Here is a 25,843-nt window from a genome sequence, read left to right as displayed (position 1 = left end):
CTTTTAATAAACTCTAATTGTGTGTTTATTAACTCAAGCTTTATATTAGGCTCATTACTTGTCTTGTTCAAGTAAGTAGGTTTATCTTGTTCTTTTACTTAGCAGAAGTGTTAACTACGTAATGAATTGTTAACAATTTGGACTTTATTAAGTGTTGATGAGAGGCTAAACATGTTGGGTCAGGGGTTGCATTTGATTTGAAAACTGAGAGATGGGTCACCTTATGAGGTAAGATTATTTTCATAATTTTTATAACTTCCCATTTATATCAATTTGATTTTAGTTGAGCAACCAATGAATTAATAAAACATACATTTAGAAATGTTCTATGCAGTTGTATTTTTTTTACAATGAATGAATTATTGAATAATATTTGAAATAGCATTGAATTCTTTATTTTGTACGTGGAAAAGCAAATGTTTCTACGTGCCCTGCGATTGGCTGGCGACCAGTTCAGGGTGTACCCTGCCGCCTCTCGCCCGACCAGAAGATTGTTGGGATCGACTCCGACACACCCGCAACTCAAAGGAGGAAACTGAATGGATGTATAAATGATGGATGGAAAAAAAAAGAAAAATTCATGCTTCAAATATTAAAAGGACTATTGACAATTTACATGCTTGAGAGGGCAAGGCACTAATGCAGCCCTATGGGGGCACAAACCAGTGCAATCTGTATGCCGGTCCCAAGCCCAGATAAATGCAGAGGGTTGCGTTAGGAAGGGCATCTGGCGTAAAAACTGTGCCAAACAAATATGAGCGTTCATCTAAGGAATCCCATACCGGATCGGTCGTGGCCCGGGTTAACAATGCCCGCCACCGGCACTGCTAACCTGCAGGGCGTTGGTGGAAATTCAACTACTGTGGGTCGAAGACAAAGAAGAGGAGGAAACCGGATTCGTCTTAAGAAGAAAAAGAGGCATGCACAGAGCCTACAATTGAGTGTAGGGACTTTGAATGTTGGGACTATGACAGGAAAAGGTCAGGAGTTGGTTGACATGATGATTAGGAGAAAGGTTGATGTACTGTGCATCCAAGAGAGCAGGTGGAAAGGTAGTAAGGCTAGAAGTTTAGGAGCAGGGTTTAAATTATTCTACCACAAAGTAGATGGAAAGAGAAATGGAGTAGGGGTCGGTTTTAAGGAAGAGCAGGCTAAGAATGTCTTGGAGGTGAAAAGAGTATCAGATCGAGTTTTCTGCAGGTGTTGTAATCTGAAGGAGGTTTACTGACTGTAAAGTAGTGGTAGGGGAGAGTGTAGCTCGACAGCATAGGATGGTGGTGTGTAGGATGACTCTGGTGGTGGGTTGGAAGATTAAGAAGACAAGGGTAGAGCAGAGAACCATGTGGTGGAATTTGAGAAAGGAAGAATGTTGTGCGACCTTCCGGAAAGAGGTTAGACAGGCTCTCTATGGACAGCAGAACCTCCCGGAAGACTGGACTACGACAGCCAAGGTGATCAGAGAGACAGCCAGGAGAGTACTTGGTGTGTCTTCTGGTAGGAAAGGGGAGAAGGAGACTTGGTGGTGGAACCCCAAAATACATGAAATCATACAAGGAAAGACATTGGCAAAGAAGAAGTGGGACACTGAGAAGACTGAGGAGATGCGAAAAGAGTACATTGAGATGCAACGTAGGGCAAAGGTAGAGGTGGCAAAGGCTAAACAAGAGGCATATGATGACATGTACACCACGTTGGACACGAAAGAAGGAGAAAAGGATCTCTACAGGTTGGCCAGACAGAGGGATAGAGATGGGAAGGATGTGCAGAAGGTAAGGGTGATTAAGGATAGAGATGGATAAGTGTTTACTGGTGCCAGTCGTGTGCTAAATAGATGGCGAAAATACTTTGAGAAGTTGATGAATGAAGAAAATGAGAGAGAAGGAAGAGTTGAAGAGGCAAGTGTGAAGGACCAAGAAGTGGCAATGATTAGTAAGGGGAAGTTAGAAAGGCACTACAAAGGATGAAAAATGGAAAGGCAGCTGGTCCTGATGACATACCGTTGGCGGGATGGAAGCAATATGTAGAGATGGCTGTGGAGTTTTTGACCAACTTATTCAACAGAATATTAGCGGCCGAAAAGATGCCTGAAGAATGGAGGAAAAGTGTTCTAGTTCCCATTTTTAAGAACAAAGGCGATGTTCAGAGCTGTGGGAACTATAGAGGAATAAAGTTGATGAGCCACACAATGAAGTTATGGGAAAGAGTAGTGGAGGCTAGACTCAGGACAGAAGTAAGCATCTGCAAGCAACAGCATGGTTTCATGCCTAGAAAGAGTACCACAGAAGCATTATTCGCCTTGAGGTTGCTAGTGGAAAAGTACAGAGAAGGTCAGGAGGAGCTACATTGTGTCTTTGTGGATCTAGAGAAAGCCTATGACAGAGTACCAAGAAAGTAAATGTGGTACTGCATGCGTAAGTCTGGTGTGCCAGAGAAATATGTTAAAATAGTACAGGACATGTATGATGGCTGCAGAACAATGGTGAGGTATGCCGTTGGTGTGTCAGAAGAATTTAAGGTGGAGGTGGGACTGCATCAGGGATCAGCTCTGAGCCCCTTCCTGTTGGCAGTAGTAATGGATAGGCTGTCAGAGGAAGTTAGACTGGAATCCCCTTGGACCATGATGTTGGCAGACGATATTTTGATATGGAGTGAAAGCAGGGAGCAGGCGGAGGAATGATTAGAAAGATGGAGACACGCACTGGAAAGGAGAGGAATGAAGATTTGCCGAAGTAAAACAGAATATATGTGCGTGAATGAGAGGGGTGGAGGGGGAAGAGTGAGGCTACAGGGAAAAGACATAGGATGGGTGGACGACTTCAAATATTTAGGATTAACAATCCAGAGCAATGGTGAGTGTGGTAAGGAAGTGAAGAAATGGGTCCAAGCGAATGTGGAACAGTTGGCGGAAGGTGTCTGGTGTGTTATGTGACCGAAGAAACTTCGCTAGGATGAAGGGCAAAGTTTATAAAACAGTGGTGAGGCCGGCCATGATGTACGGATTAGAGACGGTGGCACTGAAGAAACAAGAGGAAGCAGAACTGGAGGTCGCAGAAATGAAGATGTTGAGGTTCTCGCTCGGAGTGAGCAGGTTGGATAAAATAAGAAATGAGCTCATTAGAGCTAAAGTTGGATGTTTTTGAGAGAAGGTTCAAGAGAGCAGACTTCGATAATTTGGACATGTCCAGAGGCGAGAGAGTGAGTATAATGGTAGAAGGGTGCTGAGGATGGAGATGCCAGGTAAAAGAGCGAGAGGAAGACCAAAGAGATGTGATGATGTGAGGGAAGACATGATGGCAGTTGGGGTTAGAGAGGAAGATGCAGGAGATAGGGTACAATGGAAAAAGATGACACGCTGTGGCGACACCTAACAGGACAAGCCGAAAGGAAAAGAAGAAGACGACAGGTCAAGGCACTCTCCAAAGTTTGGTACTGTCAATAATTGTATGTGCATGCGTGTGTGCGTGCATATGTGTGTGTGTACCTGTGGTCAGCGTCCAAGGCCCTCACTCTCTGGTTGCTGTGCTCCAGAGCTATGTTGGTGCTCTCCAGCTGCTGCCTGAGTCTCGCCCCCTCCCTCTCCCGCTGTCTTGCTTCCTTCCGCTGGCTGTCCACCTCTGACTGGCACACCTCTTTCTCCTGCTCCAAGCGTGACACATCCAGCAGCGCCTGGTCCCGGGCCCGAGCTGCAGCTTGAGCATCCAGGCTGGCGTCACGCACCTCCGCCTCCAGCTCCTCTTCCCGGCGCCGACAGGTTTCCAGCATACGACCCTGACGTTCCAGCTCAGCCTTGAGAGCCTGAGTGGTCGACGCTAACTGTTCACTCTGGGTAAAGAGGCCATGATGATGATGATTATTAGATGTAGAGTGGTGGCTTGACTTCCCAGTTTAATTTAACCGCGCTCAGATCAAAACACTGGTATTTAAATCCTCTTTCTCCTTTTAAATGAATAGGAATGCCGTTAATCCGTTCCAGCAAGACAAGGATACAGACTCATAAAAATCCCAACTTAATTTTTAGTTAGACAAATCACAATTTGAAGTATACTTGATAAAACTTAAGTTGCTTAGGCTCACCAGCCCCTTACCAACATGGCCAAAAGCCTCTTAAGATGCACTGTATACCTACTTCTAATTATCAGTACAGTTGCCTCAATATTTTTGATTTTATGCACAAGCTTTTTTCTTTCCGTAGGCGCTCATATATCAATGATAAAAAAAAAAAAAAACGTTTAATGTCCATAAAATCCCAACTATTGGGGCAAGTGTAATTGTAATAATTTGAGAGGTTCAGGTGGGCAGAAGAAGAGTTGTCCACCAGTGATGGGTCGAGGATCTTGCACCCCCATTGGAGTGCGCATATAAACAAACAATTCACAGTCACTTTCACACCAAGGGAAGTCTTCCGTTAATGCACCATCCATGTTTTGGGAATGTAGGAGGAGTGCATACTAACATGGGAAGGACATGTAAAATCCACACAGGAGAGCCTGACGTGTGAATCAGTCACGCCACGCCCTTCATCACCAACAACCAGGAGCGCCCCCTCCCCTTTGACAAATAATATTTTGTACATTGTACATTGGCACCCACTTCCACCAATAATTTCTGGAAGGAAACATACGTTTCCACCCCTCACCACTACCACCTCAGGTGGGCCCTCCATAAAGGTTCTGTATGGGAGCGCTTAATATGGATTATACTGTCACTTCAAAGAGATTAAAGATGCTCAATGATAAATAAAAGATAACACATACTGTAGCTTGCTATTATATTACACTTGAAGACATAAGCATAATGCGGAGATGAGAGCAAACAAAGCAGAAAATGACACCTTGTCGGCGATGCTAAAAATATAAGCCAGCCATCAGAAGAAAAGCATGCAAACTGTGCAAACGAGGGAACAAGAGGAATTAAAAATTATTCGCTCTCGGGCAGTCAGTAAACATTCTTTATAGACGCCAACATTAAAAAAAATTATTTACTGTTGGTCAGGAATCTCAAATAAAAGCTTTTTTTTTTTTTTTCAAATATGTCCTTGAGGATGACATGGTACTCTGACAATTGCTATTTATTGTATGTAATCATCACAAATGAGCAAATGTGTTGTTGCGTTTCCAGGTAAAAGCCTTCAGTCAACACGAGAAGCAGCGGAAGATGTTGGCGAGTTGTAAATTCCCATTCGCACTGAACTCCCTGGAGCTGAAACGAGCGCAGCATATTTCATGTTTCATTTAACACACACGCTTTGAGTCGGCATTAATTCTCAGTGTTTGCTCCTCACCCTGCTTGTCAGAATAGGAACAGTACCGCAAGGCAAACCCGTGCTGATACCAAGCCCATGATCTATCGTGTGATAAGAGAATATAGAGATATTCGAGTTGGACTTGATCCGTATCACAGATTATGCTGCTTCAACAAAACTGACGCTCAGTTTTGATGAACACTGTTTATGTATTTTATTGTGGTTTTACTTGCTCAAAGTTTAGTAGTGTAAAACAAATACATAATAAGCATGCAGTACTGTTCACTGACCATAAGTTTGTTTCTTAAGCCAACAATTTTGAAAAAGCTCTCCAGAACTTGTGTTAAAATGTACATTTATAATAAAATTATTTACAGTCTTATTAACAGTGCAGTTTAATGCCATGTACAGATATTGTAGAGATGAGCTTTCATGGTCTTGCGATCAAATGTTTTTTTTGGGATAATAACTACAATTGGTTTGAAAAAGAAAGAATTTAGAGCAGTTTTGAGTGTTGAGTGAATTCCATAACACATCCTGACTGTGTATTCGAAGAAGAGAGCCAAGGTGCAACTTTCTAAAGTGAAGACCTTCGTGGATCCTTTTTGTTATTTCCATCATGCCGACTAAGCACTGTTTTTCTCCTTAGCTTGCAATCTCCCTGATGACTTAACAGTTCTCCAAACAGTTGTTCTCTGTATCACTTTTATTCTCAAAGAAGATGTGTCGGGTTATTTTTTCAGATTCTTCATAAGAAATGGGAATATGTGGATCTTCACGCTGTAGCAGAAATCATAAACAATGCAGTGACCTTTTCTGAGAAATCTTTCCTGTCACCACTCAAGTGCATCCTTTTACGTCTTTTTTGGGGGGGAGGAATGGGAGGATGAAAAATAAACAGCGGAAATTCCAGAGTCGAAGCTTCAACTGGACTTTTGGGAAAAACAAGCTTTTAAAACTCTTGAAATATTTTCTTTTGTGTTCATTTTGGTGCTCTTGTCGATGTTGATCTCGGTAATGAAACGTTGGATGTCACGACTGCATTGTGGCGTAACCGTGAGCGCGTATGCTTTCCAACCTTGCGCTGGGCGGTCCGCAGGGCCTCCACAGTGCCACGTAGGGTGTCCCTGTCTCTCTCCAGTGCCGTCCGTTCCCCTTCCAGGCTGGCGATGACTGTCGTCTGCACGCTGTGAAGCTCCGCTTGACTCCGCAGACGACACAGCTCCTCTTCCGTAGACCGGGCCTCGGACTGCAGAACCTGATACGTGAGAGAGATGGTTGGACGTTGTCAACTGTGCCATCATCAGTATGCACATCTACAATGCCGTAAATTTTGTTGCTGAAATTATCGTCGTTTTGCCGTATTGCAACGAAACAATCAACAGGACATATGCAGTTAGCAGGATTGTAGTAAATTGGGATTAAAACAGCAAATCTCATTATTACAAAACTTTTTAGTGTTCCATTGATCAAAAAAAGCCCATTGTTTAGACAATATGGATGTTTCTGGTGTCTGCATTGTAGACGCCTGAAGGGGTGGGATTACTTAGTTAAATGGATGCTGTATGAAAACTCATTCGTGTTAAATGACTATAATATAGCATAATGTCCATTTATGGACCTTGGGGGTGGGGGGGCATTGATAAACTCGCATGTAACATTGACAATAATCCTCCCTCCATCTATTGTGAGCGCAATCCATGATGGAGAAGTACTATATTTAAATGCATCCTTAGCATGTTTTGTAGCATTTATGGAACAAAATGTTGTAAAATATTGTAAAAATGATGATTAACATAAATTATCCTGCCCATCCAGGATATTTTGACAGTTTTAGATAATGATACAGATAATGGAACTGTCTTGTCATCGTTCGACAGCCTCCGTGAGCCAAGGAGTGCTAACTGCCAACTAACAAACATATGGACGACCAAATATGGTGCTCAATCACTTTATTTGCACTTTTGTTGACAGTTCATCCTTTGCGGAGGGCTTGCATACTACTGAGTGACATCCCAATTACTGGTATATATGCTCATTATTATTGCATTGATAAAACAACTTATTAAATAGTGCCACAGTTTTATATAATTGAGACCAAGAGAGACTGTAGATACTAAATAAATAAATATAAACAGTGCAGTATACGGACATATTATTAGGTACATTGGCACTATCTACTGAAAACCTCCACACGTCATTTATACTGAAAAAGTCATGATAGTCAGTTTTGATTGACACTGCAGAAAAATGCAATTATGGATAAATTATCATTGGCAAATTATTGGTTCACTATTTTGTTAGCTACCTGGATTATGATCATACGACTGTACATTGTATGGGCAAGGGTCAAAAACTTCAATACATTTTGACGCAGATTGAGATGAAAGTGCATAACAAGGAATTTCTTGGAATCTCTGGCCAAATAGGTCACTTTAAAGTACCGTAAACGACACTTTGTGTCCTAGAAAACACTGACCCCTCCCCCCATTTATCTCTCCTGTCATCCTTTGTTAACCAGGAAATTGCTTACTTTCAACTGACAACAGCAAAAAAATACACATTTTTTAACACCACGCCTTTAGCAGAGTTTGTAGTTTTTTGTTTTTTTTTTTTTTCAAATATTTGGGTTGTTTTATTGATTGATTTATTTATTTTGAAAGGCAATAACATTCAAATAATGGTCTGAACGTTTCTGTGGAGCTCTCCACCATGAAAAGCACAAGCATAAACTGAATGTTTCGGAAAGACTGATCAAAATTGATAAGTACCTTTGCGTACACGTGTATCGTGATAAATGCAGGTTGTCATACTATTTGGCATGTATTTTTTTCCCCTCCCTTGTTAAATGACTTCTGGCTACTTTAAAGAATTGATTGTGTGTTAAATGCGTGCAAGCGCTTGTCCTTCAGTCCATTAATCATCCTTACTTTTTAGCCACATGGTCTCCCGCTTGTTATTATTACCTCTATCCATCTCAAATCCAATCATATATCCCCTCCCTCTCTCCCCTGCATCAGTTACCCGTACCTCAATCTGCCTGCGGGCATCTCCGAGATTCTCCGCGGCTTTTCTGAGATGTTGCAGCTCAACCTCCAGCAGCGTTAGCCTCTGCTCGGCCTCCCACGTCTTCTTGCTCTGTTCCCCCAACCTGCACCGCAGGTCCTGGGCTACCAGGGCCTGCCTGTCAGCGTCTTCCTGGGCCTCGTGGAGACGCATTGTCAGAGCAACATCAGCACCAGGAAGGCTGCACTCAGCCTGGTCTGGAGTTGTGGCTTCATTGAGATCGCCATGATTTTGGGGGTCTTTTTGAATGTCTAATGTGGTTGTTTCTGGTTTCGGCTCACTTTCTTCTTGCATGTCTGTGTGATCCCCCTCTGCTTCTCCTCTTCTTTTGGGCTGTATCTCCTCATCACATGGTACTGCTTTCCCGCCTTTACCATGGACAACCTCTTCCCCGACCCCCGCTTCTCTTTGTGTCCCCATGAGTTCCCGTCTGCGCTCCCTATCCTCCATCAACCTCACCATTCCTTCCCCCTGTCCCCTGCAGGATTCAGGTCCCTGGACACCCCTCTCGCCATTCTCCTTGTCCTCTTTCTCCGAACGCTTCCCTCCCGTGTCTTCTGTGTGTTTCAGGTTAGTCAGTAGCTCTTCCAGCCGTAGGTTCAAAGAGGCATTTTCATTCTTCAGGTTGTGAAACTGGAAAGTACAATTGGATCAAAGTATAAGAGAACTGTCAAAAGCTGCAATTGTCTTTTGATTACTTCTGTTTCTGCCACTGCTTCTTCTTTCAGCACTTTTAGCACTAAGCTTCAAAGAATTCAAACACTCCCCCACATATAAAGTATCTAAATGTGAAAATGTTATGTCATTACAGAGTGATTTTAAATCGTTATTGAAATGTCATTAAAATATCGTTCCAATGAACTCTTTACACTCGTGTAACCATGGAAACTACAAGATGAACAGGATATTGTGTCAGTAATTGCCACAGTGCAAAGAATTAGCAAACATTTTCAGTACCCAGAGCCGAAAGGTGTGTGTGGTCCCAAAGCCCAACTTCTGACACACCAGCACGGTGACAATATTTTGATTTCCCTTCTTCTCCGTCAGCGAACGGTTTACTTATCACTTTATGAATCTCTTATCTAGTGCAATCGTTCATCCATTCATTCATCAATTTTCTGTGCCACTGCACTAATAGAGCCGAACCCATCTGATTTAGGGTGAGAAGCAGGGTACACCCTAGACTGGTCGCCTGCGAGTTGCAGTGTATGTTTGGACTGATTGGTCATTCACACTCACACCCAAAGATAACTCATTGTTCAATTAAAGTAATGCAGTCCAAAGTGTCAATGTGACCTTTGGCTTCCCAGGCAGGAATCAATCACGCGTGTTACAACCCTCTTAACCCCTGCCCTGCATGACCTCTGACCTCCTGCTGGGCCTGCAGCTCCTCCAGACGTTTCCTCAGCCCCGCGTTCTCCTGCTCTGCTCCCAGCAGCCTCAGCGCTGACGCCTCACCCACTTCAACACTGAGAGGTTTCTGGTCTGAATACATCAGGAGTATCGGAAGAAAAAGAATCAAAAAGAGCTGATATTGGAAAAGTGGAGAAATTGATATAATATCGTGGTATTTTCTATTTTATGATTGATAACCCCAGGACTGATCCTTCCACAACACATTTCCTCTTATCAGTTAATTAAAGTGTCTTAAATGACAAGGTGGCGAGACGCAGGCACTCGGACCAATCAGCTCCCTCAGCTCCTCGTCAGAATCTTCCTCTGATTGGAAGAAACGCCGGTGGGCTGCAGGCACCGGACCGGGGCCGCCGCATTGCCGCAGGTCAGCCTCCAAGCTCATGTTCAGCTCCAGTAGCTCGTCAACGCGCTGCCTCTCGGTGTCACGCTCCTGCACCCACGACACACACGTTTATTTCCAAACAAACAGCAGGCAAGGAAACTTATTTACTTAAAGGGAGAGTTTGTCATTTAAAAAAAAAAATAGTAACTTTTTGTCATACTTGTGAAAACTGTCAGTGTGACCTGACAGCGGAACATTAGTATAATAATCTAAAAAATAATAATAATATCCCTCTCTGACCACATCATCTACCTCGAATTTGAATTTTAACAAACCACTGCGCACAAGGAAGGACGAGCAGTCAAAGGCAAATTGCGCTAATTATTATTCTATATGTGCAAAAGGTTACGTGTTCAGAGTGACAGCCTTCAATCAGTGGCGGTGTGTCCATGCGAGCGGTAATGACTTTGCTCTGATTGTTGACGAGCATTCAAGCAGCACTGCATTTCAGAACCTGACACAACAGTGGTGGCATTTCAAAAAGCAACGAGTGGACCTGCTTTCAGGGCTGTTAAGTGTTTGCATGCATTCTCATTTATAGATGTGCACATTTAGCTGCATTCAAAGAACAAATATGACACTTTGATTGGACTGTATTTGGCCATTGTAACATCATTTTGTGAATTTAATTTTTGGACCTTGTGGCTATGATGTCGAGTATGTGAATAATACTGCGAATTCCCGCTGTGGAACCAGCCTTCAAACAAAGAATTCTTTCCTTTGAAATGGACCTTGATTGTTTTTAGTTGCTTTGCTACCTTTTCTTATGCTGTGCATGTTTCTCAAAAATAAAGGGCTGAGGAAGCAGTGGGAGACGTGTCAGAGGCAAGTCAGTCCTGCTGGCTTGGCTCTTGTGATTGCCATAGTACTGTACGTAAACTGGCATATTTGTTAAAATCAGTCTAATGTAATCTTTATTCGCAGTTCAGAAAACCAACGTCAGGTCTACATTTCCAGATTTAGTTATTGTGGACACAGATTCAATAGTCAGTGTTAAATTTCCTGTCATAACCATTACTATGTTACATAGGTGTATACTGATTTGTGTGTACAGCACGTGAGGAACAATGTCCTTTTTAATCTGATCATAAGTCTTTATTCTTTGTATGTCATATGATAAAAGTAAATCATTTAAGTAAGCATCAAATCAGTGCTTTTTTTTTTTTTTTGCAACAGTACCATGTATGTAACGCTATTACTTTGATAATAAACAATGAAATATACACGGGCAGGCAGTATATGGATTTGATCATCTGTTAAAAAAATGTACTGCAGATGGTTGAGCTGGACAAATGACATCTTTGTTACGTGTTCTCTTGAAATCTTGAAAAAATATATCTCAAACGAATTGTCCATTTTTAAAGAAAAAAAAAAAGGTCGGTGTTTAAATTGTCCTCTAATTCTGAAGCCGCATGTCTTTGTGTCTACCCACCGCTTCTACGTCTATAATCCGCTGACGCAGCAGCAGGTTTTCCCTGTCCACCTCCCTCAGCGTGGCGCATCGGGCCCTCGTATCGGCCAGCTGTTCCTCCAGAAGAGCTTTGGTCTCCTGCAGGGCTGCACACAGCTGCTGCTGCTCCTGCAGGTGGCACCACAAAGGAAGCGAGGACATTCCGTTTGTTGTTAGGAAACAATGACTCGTCTTAGTATTACTGCATTGGAATTTTTGCAGTAATCATCTAATTTCAAAGTGCACTGTGCCACTTTGTTTTTGTCTCAGGTATACATTTCTATATGCATCTGTATGTTCACTTGCATTACCTAAAAAAAAAAAAAAAACAACAACATTTTAAGCTTTCATGCTATTAGAATGCTGTCATTTTGAAGTGATTATACAGCAGATATACAATAGCTGCCTTTTTTCATCCACTGCCTTCCGGTCTTCGCCTCGATCCGGCGCTGTGACATCACACGAGCCAAACAGCTTCTTTTTGTGTTGTGTGCTTCTATTTCATGAAGTCATTCCCATCCTTGTATACTTTTTGTTTTATGATTTAATTATGTCACAATGACTTATTGTGCGCTACTTGGTTGTAGAAATGGTTCAGGCAATGGCAAGTTTTTTTTTTTTTTGCTTTGTTTTGTTTTTTGAAGGGTGCTTTCCAAGTGAAAAAGAAATATGTGACCAATGGATAGGGAAACTCAATCGATATTCGAAACTGTGCTGATGTGTTTTGAGAAAGACCTAGCAAAAAGAATTGGATTTAAAGAAAGAAACTGAAACCAGCCGCGGTGCCAACAATTTTGCTACAATCACAGTGCAGCAGACACGAGGTGAGCGTTTCCTGTTATATACCTTTGACTCTATTTTGGTTACAATGCACTCGGTAGAAGGAAAAAAAAGTCCCACGGAGTAGTTTTCAGTACTGACGTCTGTACGTTTGTATGTACAGTTCGACGATCTATCAGACACGGCAAATAATATCTGTGAGGAATGTTATAAAGCCACTCAAGCGAGGGCCACACAATATATAGGAATACTGCAAACTATGTAGAACCTTGTGCCCCGACAATGAAACCTAATTGAAAAGATAATACGTATAGTCGTGGTCAAAAAATTTTCTAGCCATGTCTGACCAGCCATCTGACCTTTAACTGCTTAGCCTCATTAGGTTCGTGGGTGCACTGGCGACTATCCAAGTTCACAAGCGTATACCCTGGATTGGTCACTGGCCATTCCCAGGGCACGTACCGTACAGGTAAAAAATAAGCAACACTTACATTTTAGTCTTCGATTAACCAACCATACATATTATTGCAATGTTAGAGGAAACCGTAGTACCAAGAGAAAACCCACGTGGAGGTAGATATGCTGATCATTCTTTGTGCAGCTACACCAGAAAACCACATTAAAAAAAATTGTTTGGATTTGACTCGGAGTTGAAACGCAACTCACAACGCAACGCACAAGCCACATTCACCACCATCCTGTCAGTCCTCATTATATCCAATATCTGTCTTTTGCACAAGTACTGATTGCTTTTCTTTTAAGAGACTCCCTCTGCCTGTAAACCTTCTCCACCGCTTCAATGTTTCATTTACGTTTGTGGAGAATGAAATCTAAACAGATGCATGGAGGAAAGTCACCCATTGAACTTATCTGAGCTGCTACAAGGATGCAGAACCCATGGAAAAGAAGCGAGAAGGTGACAGCGGGGACACGGCGTAGTCTTTTACACTGAGCTGAGCTCTTGACTTAAAGCATCGCCAAGTAAATCTCATGTGTGACTAAAAGACATTAGAATCAACCACGCTTTCTACTGCTGTTGTTCCGGTTACATGCCTTCATGGGGTGAATTTTGAAACAATGTCATGACGTTGCTCTGCTTGCCCCAATGGTCCTTTCAGAAGTTGTTATTTATCACAGGTGGTGTGTGTACACGCATTCCTGTGGGTGAGCGTGTGTGTGTGTATGCGTAACCTTAAGTTGCGTGCGTGTGACGTCCAGGCTGTGCAGTCGATGTTTACAGCTCTGTAGCTCATTCTGGAGTTGCTCGGCCCTCGCGGCTCTCTCACGGGCGCAGTCCAGCTCATCCCGCAGAGCGCGCAGGGCCCTTGACTCGTTCTGCATGGACCGGTTCTGCAGACATGAGCATACATACGCAACACGGCGTGTCGATAGCAATCAACTCGTGTCGCGTGCTTCTGGTCAGAGCGGATGTTGAAATTGACATTATCCGTCACAGAATATAAAGCAAAACAGGTAACGCTCGCAGTCCTGATATTTACATGCACACATTAGTCAGGCTAAGAATATAATTTCTTGACTAGCACAAGAAATTGTACTACAGTGTGCCATGATATGCATGTTTAATTCATTCCATGACCATCCTCGTAATTCAAAACAATGGCAATCCCATTAATCCATTTCAGCCCCCTCATAAACACCATTTTGTTATGTGTTTAAATCAGGAAAACAGCATTCTATAAGAGTATATTTTATAAAGACATACCAAGATAACTTCATAGAATGCAAAATATTTGTACAGTATTCGTATTTTGTCCATCATGATTAATTGATTGTGTCTCCTTCTGGAGGGGATGACTTGGTCACCATTGGGAAATGCAGTACATCCATGTAGACACAAACAAAGCAGATCTTTATAGCTACAGCAAGTGACTCAATACACCGCAATAATATTTGTTGTCGTCACAAACGATAAAGAATTTTTACCTGCGAGTCTTTTTATATTGTCTGTCTCGGCGTGTTGCTGGACAGTTTGTCTTCAAATAGACATTGCTTGAAGGGTTATAAATAAAGTAGATGCTATTCTTTAGTCGTTCCACGGCGTTTCCCGTTATGCGTTTGAAATAACAAAACAACAAATGATCATTGATTTCATTTGATTTCAAATCATCATTTTTTTCTGTTAATGATAAAAATAATATTTTAATTTTGATTATTACCTTTCATAAATTAAATCCAACAAAACACAACTTCTTCCACATGAGAGTGTGTTGCATGAGATCTACCTCTACAGTAGAGTAGCAACCATTCACACTCATATTCCTGTCTATGGACAATTGAGAGTCAATGAACCTAATTTGCATGTTTTTGGAACGTTGAAGGAAGCAACCGCACACCCAAAATAAATCCATCCATCTATTTCCTTAGCCACTGATCCTCACAAGGGTTGCAGGAGTGCTGGAGCCTATCCGAGGTGCCAACCGGCAGGAGGCAGGGTACACCCTGAACTGGTTGCCAGTCAATCGCAGGGCACATGGAGACAAACAGCCGCACTCACAATCACACCTAGGGGCAATTTAGAGTGTCCATTTAATGTTGCATGTTTTTGTGATGTGGGAGGAAAGCGGCGTGCCCAGGAGGAAACCCACCCAGGCACGGGGAGAACATGCAAACTCCACACAGGGAGGGCTGGGAGTGAACCAGGGTCCTCAGAACTGTAAGGCCAACACTTTCCAGCTGCGCCACCGTGCCGCCCAACCAAAATAAATCTCAAATAAAAACTCGTGAAACTCAATATTCAAAAGAAGAATGTACTGTTACCTTTTCTATAAGGACACAGCAAAAGAGATTTTTTTACAACAGTGTACAAATAGTACTGCCAGGGAATGGGTGACAGAGTTTAAGTTAAACCAACCCAATACTGTAATTATTTTTTCCGCTAAAGTACGGGTGTCAAACCCAAGGCCCGGGGGCCAGATCTGGCCCTGCATAACGCATATGGGGCCCGCAGAAGCGGATCATGTGCATAAACTCCTGAAATCATTGCTAAAATCCATGCCAAAATGTTTAATTCATATGTAATAAATTAAATTAACTGTTGCAGAAATTTTTGGTTTGTTTGTTTTGTTACCAGTTGTCCTTTTTGGTTTTTACAGGAACTGAATCCCTGACTTCTGATTTCAGAATTGGTTATGCATGCCCAGTATTTGTTGTGTATGTGGAATGATACAATGTGATTAACCACTTCTGCTCTAAAGTGTGTAAAGACACTGTCTCCTGATAGTTTACGCAAGTCCAACTCTTTTCAAAGTAGGCAATTATGACATCACCAGCGCCAATGTACTCCTGTTAAATATGTGATACAGCTCAGCTGGGACTTGGGTTCCTGCAGTAGCACACAAACCTTTATCTGAAGCCTTTTGAGCTGCTCCTCCATCATCTGAATCTCCTGTTTGTAGTCTAATAGCTGATCGCCTTTATCATCCCTGAAAGACAAAGTGGAGCATTGACATTTTTTGATGTCTCTTATTATCTCATCTTTTATCGAGTTTAGCTAGAACGCTAAAAATTGCAAGAAAGTTGAGTGGTTGTGGGTCAGTAGGTAGAGCGCGTCGTCCACTGACTGAAGGGGAGCTGGTTTGAATCCCGGCTTCGACTGTCTGCATTTTAAAGTCTCCTCGGGCAAGACACCGAAACCTAATTTATTCCCAGTGGACATGGCGGCAGTTGATCATTGATGTGTGAAATGGGTGAATGTGAGGTTTTTTGAAGCACTTTGGCCACTGTGATGGTGCAGATAAAATGAAAAGAGAGCCAGAACGCAGGACCATATACAGTGACTGAAATTTGCGGCACCATGGTTGGGAATCACTGAAGTAAGAAAGAAGCAGATGAATAAATAAGCCCACACTAATGGAAGCGTTAACCCTTTTTTCAGAGGTAATTCATTTGAACTGGCATCAACATTGATCAATGAGAGCCGCTGCTACCCATTTTCAGGAGAATAGAGCAAGAATCAATGTCGGAATTGTTTTTATTTGCCGTGCTTGAGGAGGGTAGTGCAGTAGGGTTGGTACACGTTCCGTTGTCAACATAATATTTCATTTATGATTCGGAACTATGAACCCAATTCCAATCATTTTGGGACATTGTGCTAAATAAAAACAGAATACAATTTGCAGGCGGAACGGTGGCCCAACAGGTTAGAGCGTTCGCCTCACAGTTCTGAGGACTGGGGTTCAAATCCCAGCCCCGCCTGTGTGGAGTTTGCATGTTCTCCAGGCACTCCGGTTTCCTCACACCTCCCAAAAACATGCAACATTAATTGGACACTCTAAATAGACCCATAAGTGTACTTGTGTGCGCGAATTGTTGTTTGTTTCTCTGTGCCCCAAATTGGCTAGTAACTGGTTCAGGGTGTACCCCGCCTCCTGCCCGATGATCACTGGGATAAGCTCCAGCACTCCCGCGACCCTCGTGAGGATAAACGACTTGGATAATGGATTGCATGGGTGGGTTTTCTGAAGTATTCCTGAGACCTTGTGGCGATATCCTTCATACACTGATGTCAGTTTTTGATGCAATGCCGCCTTGAAGTACCGAAGGTCACAAGCATTTAATGTTGGTTTTCAGCCTTGCAGTAATTTCACCAGATTCTCTGAACCTTTTGATGATATTATAGACCGTACATGATGAAATCCCTAAATTCCTTGGAACTGTTCATACATTGTCCTTAAAACTATTCAACTATTTCCTCATGCACTTATTCAAAAGAAGGTGAACCTCACTATCATTTCTTGGGAATGAATGAGCAATTCAGGGAAGCTCCTTTTATACCCAATCATGGCACCTATTTATTCCCAATTAGCATATAGACCTGTGTGATATTCCAAACAGATGATTGATGAGCATTCCTGAACGTTCTCAGTCTTTTTTGCCACCTGTCCCTAGCTGGAACATGTTCTCATGTATGCTCAGACACTCACAGTTGTTGTTTCAGACGCCGCACTTTGGCCTTGCTGTCTGCCAGCTGCAGTGCCAGACCTTGTGGAGGCCCGTCATTGAGACCACCCAGGGGCGCCAAGGGTGAGTCACCATGTGCCTCCCGCTCCCGACACAACTCTGCGATGCGCTGCGTGAGGGTCAGCAGAAGGGTGATGGTGTCAGGAATGATCCAAAGGACACAAACATTGAGAGAAAGGTGAGAAATTCAGAGGGTTGTGCAGTGACCATTGTAATAAATATATGGGCAAATAAATATGCGAGCATGTGATATCAACAAATTTAGATGCTGTCTTTGCCTTTTCATCTACTATTTACAGTATGTTATTATCACACCATTTGTGGACAGAATTTCCTCCACCCATCCATTTTCCTGACTGCTTACCCTCATTAGGATAACTTTGGGGGAGTGGATATGCCTTGGGCAATTTGTAAGCCAATCACAGGGTAAATACATTGCAAAATACACTTTGGCAAATAACCATAGGGACGCAAATTCCTACCTATGGAGAATTTAGCCTTTTCAACTAACCTAACAAGCATGTTTTTGGAACGTGGGAGCAAACCAGAGTACCTGGAGAAAACCCACACGAGTATCAGGGAAATGTACAAACTTTACACAAGAGAGCCTGTGTCTGTCTGTCTTGTTTCTGTAAAACAGCTCATTTTCGGAAGCTTATCTAATACAGACAATACTTGTTTTACATGTGTATTTAATTAACAATGTATTAAGTATGGAGGGGTCCAAGAAAAGGGATGTCAGGACATATTCACTGGACACTTCATCAGACCTGACCAGTCTCCTACGTTCAGATGCAAGAACTGTATCAAATGTTTGCCAATGCAAAGCTAATCATTTTAAATAGTGTGGACAGATAGTGTTCGCTCTTGGGGGATAAAGACTAAGTGACCAGTTGACACCCTCAAAAAAAAACTTCCTAGTTGCTCATAGATGCCAAAAGATGTCGGCAAAAATTACTTTTGAAGTAAAGTGGGCAGCGTCCTGTTTAAATGAAGCTCCTCTTCTCACTTCACAATAGTTCCTTGTCACTTAGATGGCACTAAAGCAATCTTTTGGACTGCACACAAAAAAAAATGATGAGTAGAGTGAGCGAGGATAGGTTGCAAGAAACCAATCTGAGAATAGGTGAGCTGACAGAATAGACGATCACAAAGATGCGCTCTTTGATTTAACAGTATGTTATTACTGTGCTGAGTGTTCTGTACCAGTAGTTTGGGATTGTGTAGAACAGTACTGCATCACACTTTCTTTTGAAAACAGCAAGAGAGAAATTTTACTTTGGAATTGGACCTTATGAGATTGTGTAAGGATGCATTGTGGACGGTACAGTGGTTGGCACTTATGGCTCATAATTCTGATGTTGCAGATTCAACTTTCTTCCTATGTGGAGTTTGCATGTTCTCCGCGTGCCTATGTGGGTTTTCTCTGGGTACTCATTCCATAAACATGCATGTTTGGTTGAATGAAAACTCTCGATTTCCCCCAGCTCTAAATGGGATTGGTTGGTAAATGTCCAGGGTGAACCTCACCTTTCACCTAAAAGTCAACTGTGGTGTAATGCAGCTCATCTGCCCCTTAGAATGCCAAAGGCTGTAGAAAATGGATAGATGGACGGATTGTGCAAGTGTACCTAATGATTTTTTATGACTAAACAACAAGGTGTATAAAATGAAACTATCACTAATGGATCATGGATTATTTATTTCATCATACCTCGAGGTGTGTGTCTCTCTGTGCCACCATACTTTGAATCTGTTTGGCCATAGCACTAAACACCAGGTTTAGGTCTGCACCTTCCACTTCCAGAAGTTCTTCCCACTGGAGCGGCAACACAGAGAGCGGATCCTGAGTCACCTGCGGCGAGCGCACAGTGGACAGGTGGGAGGCAAAAAAATAAACAATCCTTCAGTCAGCAATGCAAAGAACTTAACCTTTTTGGGATTTAAAACCTAGGCGCATCTATAAATATCCAATTCATGCATGAAAATGATTGCTTGGAAAGGAGTGGATGCCGGAAGTGTTGAGCAAGTGGAGCAGCAAGGGGAGGCATTTATCCACGAAGGGAGTACGCCTCTTCACCTTTTGGATTTTTTTAGGCAAAGAATCCAACAAAGACTCACGGATAACATGCTGTTACTGTAATTTCGTCACGCTGCTCTGCAGCATGCTGTTTCTCTAATGCAGGCAATTATTCACAGGGTGTATTTTATTTTTTAAAAGGCCAACTGGCATCCGTGCTTGATTGAAAGGAACAGTGTCATAGAAAATAGAGCCTGCTGTATAAGAGAGGTGGAGGTCCTTTAAGGCAGTTGGTTAAAAAAAAAAACTATTTGCTCAAGCCTTTAAACCAATAAAAGACTCTCTCAAAAAGCTCTCCACGTAGTTGAGGGTTAGCCCGTGAATAATAGTGAATTGATTGTGGATTAGGTTCAGCCTGCACACGAACGCACCTGTTGAATGCAGACGGCGAGATCAGCCTGTGTCTTTATGTCCAGAGACTGGATCTGCTGAATGAATGCCTCTTTATGTTCACACTGCAGATACAAAAGATTAATTCAACCAGGATTGTGCGCTGGCAGAACAGGAAAATCTTTCATTTCAATACACTTGACAAGCATGGTGGAATTGAGCTCTGAAATCAGCATCATGTCAATAACTTGGTCCAATCCCGCTGTGTTTGCCAGATGGAGAGTCTGTCACTCTCAAACAAGCCAAAAGTCCGAAGACAATTCAAAAGTGAGAAACGTTCTAGCAAATCACGTTTTCTTGGCTCTTTTCATGTCCAATTGTAAATGAGTGCTGGCTGTCTTACCTGAACTGCACTTCCGAGAAGCAGCAGCAGCAACCGCCTCAGTTCCTCCACCGTTGCCTCTGAACACAAAAAAGGTTACAAAAAGATTCATTGCTGTCATGGCTATCCTGTCATGATCACCATAATACTTTGCATAGCTGAAGACTGGTGAATAAAGTAGAATGGCAATGGCACAGATAATACAAATCCTCTTGTACCAGTGAAGGGGTCCTGGCCCAAGATGGCGACATTGGGGAGAGGCATCAATATCAACTGCTGGAGGTCCTCCTATGCACAAAAGCCATTACATGTGTTCAGTATGGGGGAAAAAAACAATACAGTTTTCAAGTATTTTTAAAGATTACAAACACAAATATAAATCAGTTTCTTATCATAATCCAGCCGAGTTTGTACAGTTATGTTAGGTTTTGTCACATTTTAAGATCAAAGAGGATGTTAAGGTATGCCAGGTTTTGTTGTTGATTGTAGTTTGTACTGCTGAAAAGATTAATAATGTTTGTGTAAATCATTTAAATGTGTTTCTTTCAGCTTGTCCCTTTCAGGGTCAACACAGCGTATCATCTCAGATGAACACATATATATGTTTGGCACAGTTTTTACACTGGATGCCCTTCATGACACAACCCTTCTCAGGGAGTGGAGGTCCCAGTGGGATACAAACCCACAACCCCTGGTTTACCAAACCAGTGCTCTAACCACTGAGCTACGAGGTCTCGCGTAAACCATTTAAATGAAGTTAATTAATTTCATCTATGACATGAGAGTTAGTTGAACCACAACAACAGCCCACATTCGTATTTTTCGACCCAAATCTGTTCAAATGTTAAGATTCCACATTCTATATCAATTACGCAGTGACACAAAAACATCGGACAGTTTTTAAAAACATTTTTAAAGAATGAAAACTGAAAAAAGAAAATTTCTGGTGGAAAAAATTTCTGAATATTTAAATTTAAATCATTTTTTTAAATGCCAAATGCTCCTCCTGCTCACCACACAATTATTGTGTAAAAACATTTTGGTGTAGCAAACATTTTACTTGGAGTGGAAGCTTTCCCCCATTTTTACACCTCTCATCAGCTTGTTCGCATCTCCAAAGTACAGTACACAATGGTAGTGGCGCGTGATGTAAGATGCGTCGTTGTGTGATTTAACTGCTGCCGCTGCCTTGACACAAACTCTGTTTCGTACACAAAGTCAGAACTTTGCGAGGAGTTCTTTTACCCGAACACCATCTTAATGTTCTCTGTTCCAAAAGAACGTTTCATTTCACTCTATTTACAATGTGTTCGACTGAAGGGGAAAAAAACACTTTGGAAAAGACTAGAGAAGCAAAATCTCTTTGTTTCTAATACAAACAAGGCTGGTGGAAAGTTTGGATGGCAATGGCGATGATGATGGTGCAGACGATGCTGGTTCACTGAGAACAGGCATGCAGGATGAGCCAGCATGTGGCCAATGCTCAGTTTTCATTCCCATGAGTAGGTGGACTTCCACACCGCTTTCAGATAGACAGATAGATAGATAGATAGATAGATAGATAGATAGATAGATAGATAGATAGATAGATAGATAGATAGATATAGATAGATAGATAGATAGATAGATAGATAGATAGATAGATAGATAGATAGATATAGATAGATAGATAGATAGATAGATAGATGATAGATAGATAGATAGATAGATAGATAGATAGATAGATAGATAGATAGATAGATAGATAGATAGATAGATAGATAGATAGATAGATATAGATAGATAGATAGATAGATAGATTGGATGTCACTCCTACTTGAACAAATCTTGTGACACATAATATGAAACAAAATTGGATCATGTAAGACATTTTTGGGACAAACAACGTCAAGCTTTTATTTATTTATTTTCCCCCACACACACACGAGATAGAAAAACAGTGCCTCCTTCCAAGCTGCTAATATGCCATGAATAAAGCATGGGATTCAGCAGCTAGGACCAAACTATTTTGCTGTTAATTAAAAAATGCTTATTGTCACAGAGCCACAGAGTGACTTTGGCTCGCTGCTCCACCACCTGCTCACATTTTGCTGCTGTATCCATGGACACACAACCAGCCGAGTGTGGAGGAAAAATAGCCACAGTTACAGCTCACTTTGAAACGTCCTGCAAGTTTTAATTGCACGCTGTGAGAGAGAAGATGTTGTACGGAGTGGGATGTGAATGAGTAGCAGCTTGTCATTGTGCAGCCAAACAGGAAATTCAAGTTTTATTTTGGAGAATGCTGTTGCTGCCCTCGTGCTCATCGGCAATTTTCTCTGCACTGTGATAGCCAAACTTTTCGTGAAGTGTAGTGTAGACATTACCATTTGGCAACATCATCAATATGCCGCTTATTTCGCAGATTATCAGCATGCTTGGCACAATGTGCAATTATCTGGAGCCGTTTTACATTCCAGCGACAGTACTACCGGCCTGTATCTCTAGTAAAAGCGTTTTCCATTGGCTAAGTGAGGAAAAAGGCAGCACAGTTGGGTCTGCTTCACAGTTCAGAGGACCAAGGTTCAAGTCCTGGCCCTGGCTGTGCAGGGTTTGCATGTTCACTGCGTGCCTGTGTGGGTTTTCTCCAGGCACTCAAGTTTCCTCTCACATCCCAAAAATATGCATAGTAGGTTAATTGAAGACTCTAAATAGCCCCAAGGTGTGAATGGGTGCAAATGGTTGTTTTCTTCTGTGTGTCTTGTAGGTGGCTAGCAACCAGTTTAGAGTGTACCCCACCTGCTGACTGAAGATAGCCAGGAGAGGCTCCAGCACTCCAGCAACCCTCATGAGGATAAGGGGCTCAGAAAATGGCTGGATGGAAGTAAGAATAAGTCCTGAAATCTCTACAAGTCTGCTTCTGAAAAGAATCAACTGCTCTAAAGTTTTGCGTTCAGAAAGCAACATTTCCACCAGGCTTCTGGCTGCACTCGTGAAGAGAATTCAAATCCATCTGCAACATTATAATTTCCATTTCTCATAGTGTTCCATTTGGCCCGCTGCTTATTGGAGGCTGTCGAGATGAGTGGACACACCAGATTGGCCCTGTCTTTTATCCAAATTAATGAAAGTGTCACTATTTGGATGCTCATTAGCTTCATACCTGGAGACACTGGCGATACATCCTGATTGTATTAAATAGAGCCCTGCCATTGGCTGGTGACCCTTCCAGGGTGTATGCCGTCTCTTGCACAAAGTCAGTTGGGATAGTCTCTAGCTCAACCAAAGCCCTAAAAAGGACGGGACTAATACTGATTGGTTTTTAATGTCCCTGTAAAGTGAAAATAAGTCTTCTGAAGTTAACACAGCACAGAGGAGTTTTAACATCCCTGCTAGTTTTCACAGTTAAAAGAGTAGTAGTTGTAGCAGTAATAAAAGTATATCAATTGTTGCTTCAAACTCATGAAAAAAAGTAATCTATTGTGTCAAACACCCTGGGCCTCTCTGGCGAATGTTCAAATGCCACTGCTATGAGGTCGGAAAAAAATTGATTCAACTTCATCTTGCATGTTTGATATAAGCTTCAGTAGATTGGAATATACTGTCCCACCTTTATCGTCATTATTTTTTTTTCACTGCGTGATGAGGTGTTTTAAAGTGATAACGCCAGCATGAAGCCACTGTCCACGCGCTGTCACATCTGACTTTTCCTCTGCGCCACTCATTCTTCTAATTCCTTTCTGTGAAGTCCTCGCACACATGGCCAAACATGAGGCGCTTTAAAGCGGCCATGCTAGCCCCAGCCACAGGCTTTAGATTTTTTTTTTTTTTCAACCCTGACTTTTCCACTTTCTCTTTGTGATGTGCCCACACTCACATCTTAAAATGAGACACGAAAGCTGCCACACCAGCAGACTATCTGAAGATCTATTTTTGGGGTGTAGGTATAGCCAGCAAGCTTACTGCGTATCACTTATTGAAAAATGAATCTCTGAATTAACTTTAGAGGGTCTGTAAAATAGAGTCTTCAGTTCACTACAAATAACCTATTCCATCAAGGCTTGACATTTCAGAAAAAGTTCATGTCGAGCCCTGTTTGACTTTTGGTGTTTTGGGACTAATTTAAATGATTTCCTGTTCCTGGAGGCTTTCTGTTCAGGGGCACAGCACAGTCAGCAACTAGTCTGTGTCGTAACCTGCTTGCTCCACTGAGTGCCGTTTGTTTGTCTCTTACCTGCGACTGGCTGGCAACCAGTTCAGGAGGTACCCCGACTCCTGCCTTAAGATAGCTAGGATGGGCGCCAGCGCTCCTGCGACCCTCGTGAGAATAAGCGTCTTGGGTAAAGGATGAATGGATGGATGGCTTGGTACACACATATTTTTCACATATTTGTTCAACTCTGAACAGTTGTTCTTTTTTTTAATCTACTACAGACCCCAAACTTTAAGACAAAAAAAGATGGGCATAGCAGCACAGTGGAGCAGCTGTAAAGCGTCGGCCTCACAGTTCTGAGGACCAGGGTTCAATTCCCGGCTGTGTGGGGTTCACATGTTCTCCCTGTGCCTGTGTGTGTTTTCTACAGGCACTCCATTTTCCTTCCACTTCCCAAAACCATGCATTCATTGGACACTCTAAATTGCCATCAAGTGTGATTGTGAGTGTGGATGGCTGTTTGTTTTCTCTGTGCCCTACAATTGGCTGGTACCCCACCTCTTGCTCAATGACAGGTGGGATAGGCTCCAGCACTCCCGCGACGCTTGTGAGGATAAGCGACTAGGAAAATGAATGGATGGATGGATGGATGGATGGATGGATGGATGGATGGATGGATGGATGGATGGATGGATGGATGGATGGATGGAAAATTGGACCTTCACTCACATTTTGGTCATCATGTGTGAAGTCAGCATTCCACGCACGCATTAAGAGTTTTGGTTGTAAATAATGAAGACATTCATTATTTAAGATTATCAGCCCAAACCTGATGTGGACCCTAAAATAAGATCAAATCCACTTTTAAGACACATTAGACTTAAGGGCATTCTTCTAGGATAATATAATATTTAAGATTGTCTGACGTTTGATTAGTCACGAATGGGTAGAATTGGCACAACTCTGGCCTGTCTGTCACGACGGTAGCCAGCTATGAAGCAAGCAACATGGGTGAGCATAACCACTAGTCGGAATTAACCAAACAGTTGATTCCACCACTTAGGAAATGGCGTGCACCAGCAACCACAAAGAGCTGTCAGCCTGTCAATTCTTTAGAGTCAAGGTGAGGTTTTCCATGTTGAGCCAAATTAAATTCCATATAACGCTGCTGAATCACGAGATCATTGCCATTGTTATTGGTCCAAATTACAACGGTTTCAATCCACTGACTTTCTTTATTGACAAATGACGAAATTTAATCCTCCCCCTCATGCCAGTCCAAACTGTTCACCCTACCGGCACAATTCAACAAGTCAAAGTAACCACAGAAAGAAAGCTCGAGTCCTACTTCATTAGTCCAGTCTGTCTCTCTGTTCATGTTACTTATTTGTCTATAAACAAATCTGGCTCATTACAGACTTTAATTGGAGTAATGGAACCAAAGGCGCACTGATTTAAAGCCGCAAATACTTGACTCTCCCTAGGCACTGGCAGGCCATGCAATGCCGCTGCTAAACCTTCATTTCATTGGTGAAGATTTATCATGAATCCTCAATGCTTGGAAGTATTAAACGACTGTGTGTCCCCATCCCCAAAATATTTA

At 42.3% G+C, this 25,843-nt stretch overlaps 1 protein-coding gene across 1 annotated transcript in view; it reads right to left on the bottom strand.

The window, feature by feature from the left end:
* ccdc88b (coiled-coil domain containing 88B) overlaps positions 1-25,843 on the bottom strand; it is a 69,684-nt gene that overhangs the window by 36,193 nt on the left and 7,648 nt on the right. The window contains exons 4-16 of the mRNA XM_061834781.1: positions 20,327-20,396; positions 20,130-20,188; positions 19,768-19,851; positions 19,031-19,171; positions 17,280-17,425; positions 15,698-15,779; positions 13,528-13,686; positions 11,539-11,685; positions 9,992-10,154; positions 9,678-9,793; positions 8,273-8,941; positions 6,321-6,500; positions 3,482-3,822 (exon numbers count right to left, since the gene is read on the bottom strand). Of these exons, the coding sequence (XP_061690765.1) occupies positions 3,482-3,822; positions 6,321-6,500; positions 8,273-8,941; positions 9,678-9,793; positions 9,992-10,154; positions 11,539-11,685; positions 13,528-13,686; positions 15,698-15,779; positions 17,280-17,425; positions 19,031-19,171; positions 19,768-19,851; positions 20,130-20,188; positions 20,327-20,396 (2,357 nt within the window). The remainder of the gene's footprint in view (positions 1-3,481; positions 3,823-6,320; positions 6,501-8,272; positions 8,942-9,677; positions 9,794-9,991; positions 10,155-11,538; positions 11,686-13,527; positions 13,687-15,697; positions 15,780-17,279; positions 17,426-19,030; positions 19,172-19,767; positions 19,852-20,129; positions 20,189-20,326; positions 20,397-25,843) is intronic.

Source organism: Syngnathoides biaculeatus, chromosome 11 (genome assembly GCF_019802595.1).
Source record: "Syngnathoides biaculeatus isolate LvHL_M chromosome 11, ASM1980259v1, whole genome shotgun sequence".
Classification (NCBI taxonomy): Eukaryota; Metazoa; Chordata; class Actinopteri; order Syngnathiformes; family Syngnathidae; genus Syngnathoides; species Syngnathoides biaculeatus.
Note: the sequence above shows the minus strand (reverse complement) of the source record. Positions and strands in the feature narration are given on the sequence as shown.